Here is a 13,716-nt window from a genome sequence, read left to right as displayed (position 1 = left end):
TAGCATAAAACTAGGTGCTCAGTGTCCAGTGTGGGCCAGCATTTCTGTACTGCAGGTCCTCTCTGGGATACCAATGCCCAGCCGATGGACACTCACGTTTGAAACAGTGTTTGGGTGACTGACAAGCTGGATGGAAGTGAATTTGCTTTGAGGATGCCATGTGGAAACAGGGCACTTCCACTTGCATTCTCTCCTCCCGCCCTGAGCCACCATAATTAGAGCCAAGCAGAGCGGGGAAGTGCCGAGTAGACTTGCTTGCTCACTGAGTAAGAGGCCAGCTGACAGCCACTTAGCTGTTTCTGTGATCGCTCCTGCACACTTTTACTTCATTGTCAATTTATGGACAGTTTGATTTGCAAACTGTTCTCAGGAATGGAACCCTGTTGTAACTTCAAGCAGCAACGGCCTGTATGATTATTATGCAGTGTTTTGTTCTGTTTACATTGTTGGTGTGCCTGGAAGGGCAGTCCTGGTTCCATAGAAAGGTGACTTCTCTCCTCCGCATCAACCAAGGCCTCAGTTCGAGAAAATTGGGATGTTCAATTTCACTCTTGATCTGCCACTTTGAATGATTCCCATTCAATAGTTGTAGACACAATGCACCACCTCTTCTAGAGCTGGAGGCTGCAAGCTTGATTTAGTGCTAGCTTCTTGCAAAACTGCATCCTGTGGTAGTACACACAGGCAAACAGGGAAGCTACTGAAATCACAATAATGAGCAGACAGCATAAAAGCTTGTGCACAACCTGTACTAGATCATTGGGCATGGGTTAATCAAACACAAGAACTACAAAATTGAAACACTACAAAATAGAAACGCAAAAAGACCATCATAGATCATGGTTATTTTATCACTGCATTTTCACTCCACTTTTTTGCCGTAACCCTGTAATCTTCTGTAGACTAAAAAGTGAACCACAGCCTTAAATACACTTAATAATTTCATTACACTATCATCACCACATGCTTTCTATTGTCACTGAGGTTAGCTCCTCGTCGACTTATGAGAGGCCAGGGAAGAAATCGTGAAGGGCCTTCTGGAGACATTTGCTTTGCCATTAGTCACTGGCAAAGTTCCAGAAAGCTGGAGGGTAACAAGAAGGATGGCAAGGACATGCCAAGCAAGATGGATTCAGAATCAGCTGGATGATAGGAAGCAGAGGTTGGCGGTTTAAGGTTGCTTCTTCAGCTAAAGCCCTGTGATTAGTGGGTGCCCCAGGTGTGAATGTTGGAACCACTGTAATTCATTATGTAAATTATTTGGATATGAATGTACAAAGCACAATTAACAAGTTTTTTGATTATACTAATTCAAGGGTCCTTGTTGATAGAGAAGCAGGTTACAATGAATTACAAGGAGAACTTGATTAGTTAGGGAGAAAGACTGAGGAAAGGCAAATGGATTTCAATGTAGTTAAGTGTGAGTTGATGCATTTTGGATAGTCAATCCGGAGCAGGACTTATACAGTGAATGGAGAGGCAAAGAGGAAACCAAAAGGAACCTTATGTAATAATCCTGTACAATGTTAACTTCCAGCATGCTATATAAAACTTTGCAATTCTGATGAACAAGTAATTTAAATAGTACTTACAGATTTCTTTGAATCATGTCTATTAATAAACCATCAATTCTCATTCTGTTCACCAGATACCACACCAATCCTCCAAAGTGCCTGGTTGATCGGAGAAGATCATACTTGCCATATTTATCAATATATTCATAAGTCTGGTGGTGAACCTGATGGAGATTTACAAAGTCAATTGGTTTTCCAATGGGATCGTGTTCTTAACTTGCCACAATGACCATTGAAGTCAAGCATTTGAAAATGTTAGAATTCTTTAGATGAAATGTTGCTAGGGTAATACCTTGCAAATATATTGAATAAATTTCTTCCTGCTCCTTAGCCTACAGAGTAAAAACATGGTCCACTATGAACTGGCCAATAATGAGTTACTGTGTTGGTAGATGGAAACTGGCCTAAGGAATTCCTTAACATTCTTCTTCCTCATGGTAGGAAGGTGCATCTTACTTAGTGTCCCAGCTTAAACAATTCTTTAACTCCCCGCACAACTTCTCAAAGATATTCAAACAGCAACCTGGATATAGAATACAATACAAAGCTAAAGTCTGATGTATCAGTATTTCAGTGGAGTAAAGGAAATTACAAAGGCATGAAAGAGCAGTTGACCAGAATTGATTGGAAAAGGACACTGGCAAGGATGACGGCAGAGCAGCAATGGCTGGAATTTCTGGAAGCAATTCAGAACGTGCGGGACATATACATCCCAAAGAGGAAGACATATTCTAAAGACAAGATGACACAACAGTGGCTAACAAGAGAAATAAAAACTAACATAAAAGCCAAAGAGAAGGCATATAATAGAGCAAAAATAAGTGGGAACGTAGAGGACTGGGAAGCTTTTAAAAACCAACAGAGGGCAACTAAAAGTCATTAAGAAGGAAAAGATGTAATACGAAAGTAGCTAGCCAATAGTAGAGAATACCAAAAATTTCTTCAGATACATAAAGTATAAAAGAGCTGCTAGAATGGGTATCGGACCGCTGGAAAATAATGCTGTAGAGTGAGTAATAGTGGAGAAGGAAATAGCAGGTGAACTGAATAAGTATTTTGCATCCATCTTCACTGAGGAAGACACAAGGAGTATGGTGAAAGTTCGAGAGTGTCAGAGGTCAGAAGTGTGTGCAGTTGCCATTACTCTGGAGAACTTTCTTGGGAAATTGAAAGGTCTGTTGGTAGATAATCAACTGGACCAGATGGTGTACACCCCAAGATTCTGAAAGAGGTGGCTGAAGTGATTGCGAAGGCATTAGTAGTCATCTTTCAAGAATTACTAGATTCTGGAACAGTGCTGGAAGACTGGAAAATTGTAAATATCACTCCACTCTTCAAGAAGAAACACAGAAGAAAGGAAACTATAAGACAGTTAGTCTGACCTCCGTGGTTGGGAAAATGTTTGAGCCAATTGTCAAGGATGTGGTTTTGGGGTATTTGGAGACACATGATAAAATAGACCGTAGTCAGTGTGGTATCCTCAAGGGAAAATTTTTCCTGACAAATCTGTTGAAATTATTTGACAAAATAACTAGCAGGATAGACAAAGGAGATTCAGTTGATGGTGTGTACTTCCATTTTCAGGCCTTTGACAAGGTGCCACACATGAGGCTGCTTAACAAGTTAAGAGCCTATGGTATTGCAGGAAAATTCTGGCCTGGATAAAGCAGTGGCTGATTGGCAAGAGACACAGAGTGGGAATAAAGGGAGCCTTTTCTGACTGACTGCTGGTGACTAGTGGTGTTCCACATGGGGTGAGTTGAGACCACTTCTTTCTACATTATACAGTATGTCAAAGACTTGGATGACAGAATTGATAGATTTGTTGCAACGTTTGCAGATGATACAAAGTTAGGTGGAGTGGCAGATAATTTTGAAGAAGTTTAGAGGTTACAGAAGGACTTAGACAGATTAGGGGAGTGGGCAAAGAAGTAGCAATAGGAATACAGTGCCGGGATGCGTATAGTCATGCACTTTGGTAGAAATAAAGGGTAGACTATTTTCTAAATGGAGAGAAAATTCTGAAATCTGAGGTGGAAACGGACTTGGGAGTTCTACGCAGGATTTCTGAAAGATTAATTTGCATGTTGAGCTGGTGATGAGGAAGGGAAATGCGATATGAACATTCATTTCTGGAGGACTAAAATATAAAAGCAAAGATGTAATTTTGAGGTGCTATAAAGCTCTGGTGAAGCCTCATTTGGAGTATTGAGTAGTTTTGGGCCCCTTATCTTAGAAAGGATATACTGACACTGCAGAGGGATGAAATGAGTTCACGCTAATGATTCCAAGACTGAATGCCTCGTCATATGAAGAGATTTCATATTCACCAGAATTCAGAAAAATCAGGAGTGACTTAATTGAAATTGATCAAATGTTGAAAGGCCTCAATAGAGTGGATGTAGAGAGGATGTTTCCTATGGTGGAAGAGCCTAGAACCAAAGGACACATCTCAGAGTGAAAGGATGTCCCTTTATAACACAGATGAAGGTTTTTTTTTAGACAGAGGATGGTGAACCTGTGGAATACATTGCCACAGAGAGCTGTGGAGGCAAGTCATTTGGTATATTGGAGGCAGAGGTTGATAGATTCTTGACTGGTCAGGGTATGAAAGGATATGGGGAGAAGACAGGAGATTGGAACTGAGAGGGTAACTAGATCAGCCATGATGAAATGGCAGAGAAGACTTGATGTGCCAAATGGCCTAACTGCTCCTATATCGTATGGTCTTATGGTCAAAGCTGGAACCTTTATGTCGAAATGAGTTAGTTTCTACATTTCAGTGCTGTTCACTGCCTCTGATGAAACCACAGTGTACTTACCAATTTGAAATGGTTTTGACTTGCATGCCTATTATACATTTTCCACAGCTATTTTATTGTCTGTTCACATTTAATCGCATTGAAGGTATACTCACTCTGATGTAATCAGCAGAATTTGGCTCAAATTGGACAAGACAGAAATCAAGAATGTCTTCAAAATGATCCTGAGCAAAAACAACCTGTAACAGCCAAAAGTACTACCATTAAAACTAATATTTTATTAAATATTGTCATTTCGTACACATAGAAAAATTACAGCTGGGAGTGCACATGGGGGAAATGCAGTTATATCAGAAAGATCACATTTTTTCCAGATGTTTTTGGACAAATGTACTTATGCTTTGGCAATGGTTATGATTATGATTAGCTATCCATAAGAGATTCAGATGGATGTAAATCTTTAATAATAATTTAATAATAATAAATCTTTCTCATTTAAAAAAAAGTGGGATTGATTTGTGTTTAGATAAGTACAGCATGTTTTGCATCTGCCTGTTCCAAATTTTCTAGTTCTGGCCTTACTTTAATAATTTAGGCAAGCTTCCAGTTAATATACGTTATTTGGTCCTTTCCAGAGAAATGCTGGGCAAACCTAATACAAAGATGTGGCTGTATAAATCAGTTAAAAAAAAAGATGATATTCCTCAAAACTACTATAAATACTGCAGGTGATCAGCAGATTATTTTTACATCAAAAATAGCCTTTATTCATAATAAAAAATACAAAGAAGAAACAGTATAAAATTACATTCATAGTCATTACACTCAGCAGTGTTTGCCTATTTTTTTAAATCAATATAGCCCACTGGGATGATACTCCCCTTCAGTGTTTGAGGAACTTCCCCACCCAACTCAGTTCTCCTTGTCCAGTAGTGGAAGGAGCCTAGACTATGGTCCTTTCCCTGCAGAGTCCTCACGTGGCTAGCCGAGCTTCCGTGAATCCTTCAGCATGTACATCTGAATCCTGGAATACGATAGTCAGCAGCATTCTCCAATAAGCATCACGCTGGATTGAAAGACCAACAAGTTTCAGGCAGACCTAAAGGGATCTTCTACCGAGTTGATGGCCTGCCAGCAGCAATTGATGTCTGTCCCTGGGATCAGAGCACCTCTGTTATGCAGCTGCTGGGATGAACCAGGACAAGAACCCTTGCATCTTTCTTCAGGAGCACTTGGCAAATCTGCAGTCTGCAAAGAGGTGGGTGACTGTCTCTTCCCCACAGCCGTCCTGAGGTTACCGTGGATTGGAGATGATATGTTGTCAGTACAAGGAGGATCTGACTGGAAGGGCCCCTCTCACCACCAACCAAGTGAGATTTTGGTACTTTTTGGTGAGATCTGGTGAAGAGGCATTCTGTCAAAAGATTTAGAAAGATGCTCAGGGAACCATTCCACTGTATCCATAGAGTCCCTGTCCTGTAGAGTCTGCAGCACGGACCATGTTGACCACAGTTTGGAAGACTTGTGGGAAAGAGTGTTTGTTTAGAATAACTTTTTCTTAAAGGACAGGTAGTAGTTTGGCAAACAACCAGCTGACTCAGACTTAGCACAGCAAAAGAGCCAGACCTATCTTCTGCAACACCCGACAGGTCAAACCTCAACATGCAGTGATACCTGGTGCTCACATGCTAGACCACAAGACATAGGAGCAGAATTAGGCCATTTGGCCTATTGAGTCTGCTCCTCCATTCCATTATGGCTGACTTATTATCCCTCTCAACCCCTGCCATCTCCCCACAACCTTTGATGCCTTGATTATTCAAGAACCCACCAACCTCTGTCTTAAATATACCCAATGATTGCCTGCACAGCAATGAATTCCACAGATTCACCACCCTCTGACTAAAGAAAATTTTCTTCATCTGTTCTAAATGGATATCCCTCTGTCCTGAGGATGTGCCCTATGGCCCTAGACTCCCGCACTCTCGGAAACATCCTCTCCACATCCAGTCTATCTAGGTCATTCAATACTCAATAGGTTTCAATGAGATCCCCCCCTCATTCTTCTAAACTCAAGTGAGGACAGGCCCAGGTCCATCAAATGCTCCTCATATATTAACCCTTTCATTCCTGGGGTCATTCTTGTGAACCTCCTCTGGACCCTCTCCAACACCAGCACATCTTTTCTAAGACAAGGGGCCAAGAAACTGTTTACAATATTCCAAGTGCGGTCTGACCAATTCCTTGAAAAAAACCTCATCATTACATCCAGGGTTTTACATTCTAGTCCTCGAAATGAATACTAACATTGCCTTTGACTTCCTTACCACTGATCAACCTGCAACTTAACCTTTATGGAATCCTGCATAAGGACTTGCAAGTCCTTTGCACTTCTGATTTTTGAATTTTCTCCCCATTTAGAAAATAGTCCACACCTTTATTCCTTCTACTAAAGTGCATGCCTACACAATTTCCTACCACATATTCCATCTGTTATTTCTTTTCCCATTCTCCCAATCTGCCCAAGTCCTTCTGCATACACCCAGCTTCCTCAACACTACCTGCCCCTCCACCTATCTTCGTATCGTCCAAAAAACTTGGCCACAAAGCCATCAATTTCTTCATCCAAATTATTGATGTATAGCATGAGAAGAGGCGGTTCCAACACCGACCCCTGTGGCAACCACCAGTCACCGGCAGCCAAAAAGGCCCCCTTTGTTTCACTCTGCCTCTTGGCAGTCAGCCAATCTTCTATCCATTCTCAAATCTTTCCTGTAATACTATGAGCTCAAATCTTGTTAAGCAGCCTCATGTGCAGCACCTTGTCAAAGGCCTTGTGAAAATCCAAATAAACAACACCCACTGACTCTCCTTCGTCTATCCTGCCTGTTACTTCCTCAAAGAATTCCAACAGATTTGTCAGGCAAGAATTTCCCTCAAGGGAACCACGCTGACTACAGCCTATTTTGTCATGTGCCTCCAGTGCTCCAAAACCTCATCCTTAATAATAGATTCCAACAACTTTCCAACCACTGAAGTCAGGTTAACTGGCCTATAACTTTCTTCCTATTGATTCCCTCTCTTCTTAAAAAGTAGAGTGACATTTTCAATTTTCCATTCCTCTGGAACCACTCCAAAATCTAGTGGTTCTTGAAAGACCGTTACCAATGCCTCCATAACCTCTTCAACTACCCTTTCAGAATCCTAGGGTGGTAGTCCACCTGGTCCAGGCCACCTATCTACCTTCAGACTTTTCAGTTTCCCAAGAACCTTCTTAGTAATAGCAAACAAGAGAAAATCTGCAGATACTGGAAATCCACGCAACACACACAAAATGCTAGAGGAACTCAACAGGCCAAGCAGTATCTATGGAAAAGAGTACAGCCAACATTTCGGGCCAAAACCCTTTGGCAGTAATAGCAATGTGCTTTGGGTCTACGCGGCATGATGCAGCCACACACAAAGGAGATCATCAGGATGAGGGCAACATTGAGTACACATTCCCTAGTGACTGTGCATTGTGACCTGTTGGACGATCTCCACCTTGGACCTCTAGATAAAAAGGGAATAGGCTGCACCCATGCTAAGAACGGACAAGTTCTCCCCAGTTATTGACTTGCTGCCAGCCAAAATGATAGTCACATAAGCGTCTAGCAGGTCTGGGCCCACCCAATACCACAGAGTCAAATACAACTCTGCTGATAAGCTGTTGCTTCTGGGGGTTTTGTTTAAATCAAGGGAATGGATGGAGCCATTCAGCAGCTTTGGGAAGAAAGGCTGTTCCAGACTCCCCTGCTTGGTGTCATTAAACATCTCTGTGGTAGAGGACAAGAAATTCCAGAAGGCTGTCCTATATGTGGTCTTACTTGTCATACAGGCTGGTATAAAATAATATGCAGATCTTCAATATGCCTGTGAGGAATTTACTGAGCTATCCTCTTCCTTAACGCTGTGGACCACTGTAAACTTTTTCGATGAAGAACAGTGAGCACGTCTGAAACTGTTCCACAAAGCACTCTCATGCTGAAGATGATCTGGGAGGATTCAATACCAAATTCTCCAGCTTGCCTCTTCACCTCTTAAAGTTCCTCCCTCGCATTCACCTCCTCAGTGCAGCAGGTGGCACATCTTTAACTGGTTTCTAACTGGCTACTTCGTAGCCAGCAAGGTTGTGTGCTACCATCATTGTGAATTAACACAATTCAGTTCTGATGACAGCTGATCTCCCCATTATACATGAACAAAGAAAAAGAAACTCTAATTTGCCAAAGGAAGCATATTGAAACTAGCTTCCAGTGCATGTTGGCTTGCTGTAAATATTGGTATTGTGAGAGATGCCCACAGGTGTTTTGCTAAGGATCTTTTTATTTTGACATATTCTTGGAAAGTTTCCGTATTGTTTCTCGGTGATATTGAAAACAGCAAGTCAGCTGCTTTACATTACATTAATAATATTGGCACCATAGCCTTTCCCTGGAAAACTCAGGGAAATATAGAGAAAATCTGCTGGAAAAAAATCATATATCAAAAAGCAAATTAATGTCTTTCTCCAAATATCATTTGCAACAAATGGCCTCCAGCTTTTTGGAAATACGATTTGTCACAGCTTACTAAGAGTCCCTCGGATGTCCCCTCCCCCTCCCCTCACCTTTAAATTTGACTCCTCATTTCCTTTTCTCCTGTCTTGCTGAGGGTCTAGGCCTGAAATGTCAACTGTACTCTTTTCCACAGATGCTGCCTGGCCTGCTGAGTTCCTCCAGCATTTTGTGTGTGTTGCTTGCAAACTTGCCAGATTGTCTTTTGGGATGGAGGGAAGGAGTGGGTCGTAGAGAGTGTTTGTGACGAGAATACACATAGATTAAGATGTTAGCTGTCCTGTGCTGGCACCAGTGGGATCAGCAGTTGGGCTGCCACCTGTCTTCAGGAGAGAGAGAGATAAGGAGAACAATGGAGCAGCATTTGGAGATGTTAATGAAGGAACGGGAGAGTAACGGAAGGAGAGCTGTCAAGATCGGCTCACCCTTTGAAGCCTAAGCTGTTTGAAGTGATGGACAGGCGATACCCCAGCAGGGGGATAAAAAGGGACAGGTTCGCTAAGGCAGGACACACACGACACCCGAGGTAACGAGACCCTGGAAGCGGTGCGTCTCCCACAAGTCGGTGGGAAGTTTTGGAAGGCCGGTTGCGTGACCATGCCATAGACGCACAGGGTGGAAAGGCACGATCGGCGGGGACCTGGTGTGTGTCCACCCTTGCCTGGGTGCTGGATTCACCACAGAGAAATGATTGTATCTGGAAACGGAGGGGCTCACGGTCGGTGACCTCAGATGACATCACAAAGGACTCGCCCGAAAGCTGACTGCGAAGGTCTGTGTGGAAGCCGTTTTTGAATATTCATTCGTTTTGCTCTCTCTCTCTCCTTCCCCCCACTGTCCATCGTCACGGCAGCGTTTACTGTGAACTGAACTGAACTAAATTGAACTGAACTTTGCGTTACTTTGAAACTGGTCATTTACCCCTAGACAACGATAGAGCTTGATTGATCCTGTTATCTTAATCCTGTGCACATGTATGTTTATCATTGCTGAACTGTTGCATTCATTACCCTTTTGATTAGAGTACTGTGTTGCTTGTTTCTTTAATAAAACTTTCTTAGTTCTAGTAAACCAGACTCCAACTGAGTGATCCATTTCTGCTGGTTTGGCAACCCAGTTACGGGGTACGTAACATGTTAAAGAGGATTTATTTAAAAAGATTTCCAATTTGATTTCAGGTCTATGTCTGCCTATCCAAACAGTTAAACAAGGGACGAAGACTAGGTGATGAATTCCAACAAAGACATGGGGAAAGCAAATTTAAAGAAACAATTTAAACAGCCAATGATTCGTTATAAAATTGCGCTGGAAGGATTTAGTCCAAATCCATCTTAAAAAGTCTGGATAAAAGCTGAAACTCAGCATAACTGAGAAATATGTCATTTTTTAAAAAATCGAATTATATTCGAATAGGGTGATTTGACATAATCTATTATTATGTAAATAACAGTACATTTAATTTTAAGTAAACAAATCAAACAATGAAGTTATTGTCACACATTTCCTACTTCTACTTACAGCTGCAGATCTTGATCTTTCTGACACACTCAGAGAATCATTATGTACAGCACATATGTACACAGACCAAAAGACATATTTGAATGATTATATATTATTTATACCAAAAAATAGGAGTTCTTTCTCAAATGTGTTCAGCAGCTAGATGATTGATAGGATAACTGATAGTGTTTAGGACAGACTCTATTCTACTGTATATTCTGACTTAGTACCTCGATATTGAATGATATAATCAAATATGGGAGTTTGCATGCAAATACTGCATTATGGTTCTATGTAAACTAACAGTCCCTAGATAATTTATAAGAACAAAGTGAATCATTCACATCAAGATAAGCAGCCTGTCAACTGAAGCTCTTCCTTTGTTGAAACACAACCAAACAGTAACAACACACGTGGCACAGCGGCACACTGGAAGAGCTGCTGCCTGGAGTTCCAGTGACCCAGATTCAACCCTGACTGCCAGCGAAATTAGTGTGGAATTTGCATATTCTCCCAGCAATTGGGTGGGTTCCTCCCACGTGCTCCAGTTTTCTCCTACATCCCAAATGGGATAGTGGTTAATTCACCACTATCAATTGCCCCCAGAATATAGGTGAGTGGTAATCCCGTTGGGAACGAGGGGAGATTAAAATGATCTGGGAGGATTCAATACCAAAGACTTCAGCTTGCCTCTTCACCTCTTGCAGTTAGGGTAGGAATTATGCTTGACATCTAGCATGGATTAGGTGGAGCAAAGGGTCTGTTCCTACACTATTCTCTATCATTCTACAATGTATCCAAAATGTGCACCCGTTTTTTCTAAAATCATGGACAGCATCTTCAAATGAAGAAGTTTTAAGACCTGCTACAGAAATTCATAATTTGCAAAACAAATATGATTTAATATGAAAAATTAACAAGCAACTTTTTTTCATGTAGTTACCCTTTGCATTTATATTTTCTGGACTATTGATCTACATGCATATAAAATATTTAGTTATTGGGATATGGCATGGAATAGGTCCTTCCAGCCCTTTGAGCTGTACCACCTAGCAACAGCTAAAATCTGGATTATGCAATCAGCTATTGAGAAATAAACATAAAAGGAACAAGGTCAGGTAACAGTTCCAAGATTATACAGCTCAGTAATACACTCTCCATAATGTAGTCAGGTCAATGACTACAGAGAAAAGTGAATAGTTTAAACTATTTATTTCAACTATTGAACAGTATTTAAGGTGAATAAACTCTCCTCGGGCTTCCCGCCAGGTATTGGTATCAATTACAACCGACGTTTCAATGACAAATCCGCCAGCTTCATCAGGGATGACGCCTGGGCACCTCTAGTCCGGTAGTATTTACGCACCTGTGGTCCCTCCCTCCTGATTGGTTAGTCCTTTTCCAATCAGGTTTCTGCTCTCTGAACTTCTTTACAATTGAATTCCAGTTCTTGGAAACTGAGCACAGGATGTGTATCTGTTTGGGTTATCCAGAGAAATCGATGGTAGCAGAACATTGCATTTGCAATGGCCATAGGATTGACTTAGATGGCACAAAACTACTTGCTGCGCCTCAGCCTTTTGGGACTGCCTGCTAAAGGAAGCCATTAAAATAAAACTAGAAGAAAAGAATTTTAACAAAGACAAAGGTCTCATAAGAACATAAGAAATAGGAGGAGTTGGCCATCTGGCCCGTCGAGCCTGCTCCACCATTCAATAAGATCATGGCTGATCTGAGCATGGACTCATCTCCACCTACCTGGCTTTTCCCCATAACCCTAATTCCCCTAATATGCAAAAATCTATCCAACCTTGTCTTAAATGTATTTACTGAGGTAGCCTTCACTGCTTCATTGGGCAGAGAATTCTAGATTCACCTCTCTTTGGGAAAAGCAGTTCCTCCTCATCTCTGTTCTAAATTTCCTCACTTGAATCTTGAGGCTATGTCCTCTAGTTATAGTCTCACCCACCAGTGGAAAATAACTTTCCTGCCTCTAACTTATCTATCCCTTTCATAATTTCGTATGTTTCTATAAGATCTCCTCTCATTCTTCTGAATTCCAGGGGGTATATTCCCAGGCGATTCAATCTCTCCTCATGGTCTAACCCCGTCATCTCTGGAATCAACCTGGTGAACCTCTTCTGCGCCACCTCCAAAGTCAGTATATACTTCCTCAAATAATGAGACCAGAACTGCACGCAGTACTCCAGATGCAGTCTCACCAGTACCGTGAAGTTGCAACATAACCTCCCTGTTCTTAAATTCAATCCCTCTAACAATGAAAACCAACATTCCATTTGCCTTCTTGATAGCCTGCTGCACCTGCAAACTAATCTTTTGTGATTCTTGCACAAGCACTCTCGATAAGGAAGATGGTAAAAGAATCTCAGGACTCACACCACCAAGACAGGAATAGTTATAAACTCTCAACCATCAAGCTCTTGAACTAGAAGGGATAACTTCACTTGCTTCGTCGCTGAACTGTTTCCACAACTTATGAACTCACTTTTAAGAACTCTTCATTACAGGTCTTGGTATTCATTCCTTACTTATTCATTATTATTATTATTATTATTATTATTCCCCTCTCTTGTATTTGCAGATTGTTATCCTTTGCTCATTGATTGTTTGTCCAACCTGATGTGTGTGGTCTTTCATTGCCTCTATTGTGCTTTTTGGATTTACTGTGTATGCCCACAGGAAACCGAACCTCATGGTTGTTTATTATCAAAGTACATATATGTTATCATAAAGTTATTTTCCTAACTTTACTTTATTAAAGGACAAAAATATAGTTAGTTCCTTTTTCTAAAGATATTGATCAAATAGGGTTAGAATATAGAAGAAAAAAGAACTTTACCAGAAGATTTTCATTCTTAAAAGTTGGTGGTGGAATAATTCTGCGACCTTCACGAGGAAAGTAGACCTGTATCATCCTATCCCGTTCTTCCCAAGTTGCTTTGCGTAGCACCCCACTAGGTTCCCTCACCACGATAAACCGCTCCTTAGAAAAAAAAAAGTGAACATTTTAATTTATGACAATTAAAGACATGAGTGGTGAAAGCACAGAATCAATAATGAATGATGCTTTTTCTCTCTCTGTACTTTTAATTTCTGCTCATCAAGCCAGTTGTCATAGAGCATAGAAGACGAATGATTTCTATATCAGACATTGTCTGTTTCGGTATGTCCTTTAATGTATTAAGGGTGATTATCAAGTTTGACTGAGTAAATGCAATTTACCCACCTCTTTTGGTCATATATTATGTTCTGATAACATTATTT

The 13,716-nt window shown here is 41.1% G+C and overlaps 1 protein-coding gene across 1 annotated transcript in view; it reads right to left on the bottom strand.

The window, feature by feature from the left end:
- Positions 1–13,716, bottom strand: part of mrps22 (mitochondrial ribosomal protein S22) — a 36,485-nt gene that overhangs the window by 7,435 nt on the left and 15,334 nt on the right. Inside the window, exons 4-6 of the mRNA XM_072254624.1 lie at positions 13,292–13,435; positions 4,492–4,575; positions 1,593–1,738 (exon numbers count right to left, since the gene is read on the bottom strand). Coding sequence (XP_072110725.1) covers positions 1,593–1,738; positions 4,492–4,575; positions 13,292–13,435 — 374 coding nt within the window. The remainder of the gene's footprint in view (positions 1–1,592; positions 1,739–4,491; positions 4,576–13,291; positions 13,436–13,716) is intronic.

Source organism: Mobula birostris, chromosome 4, assembly GCF_030028105.1.
Source record: "Mobula birostris isolate sMobBir1 chromosome 4, sMobBir1.hap1, whole genome shotgun sequence".
In the NCBI taxonomy this organism is placed as follows: domain Eukaryota; kingdom Metazoa; phylum Chordata; class Chondrichthyes; order Myliobatiformes; family Myliobatidae; genus Mobula; species Mobula birostris.
The sequence above is the reverse complement of the archived record's forward strand: the minus strand, read 5'-3'. Positions and strand labels throughout refer to the sequence as shown.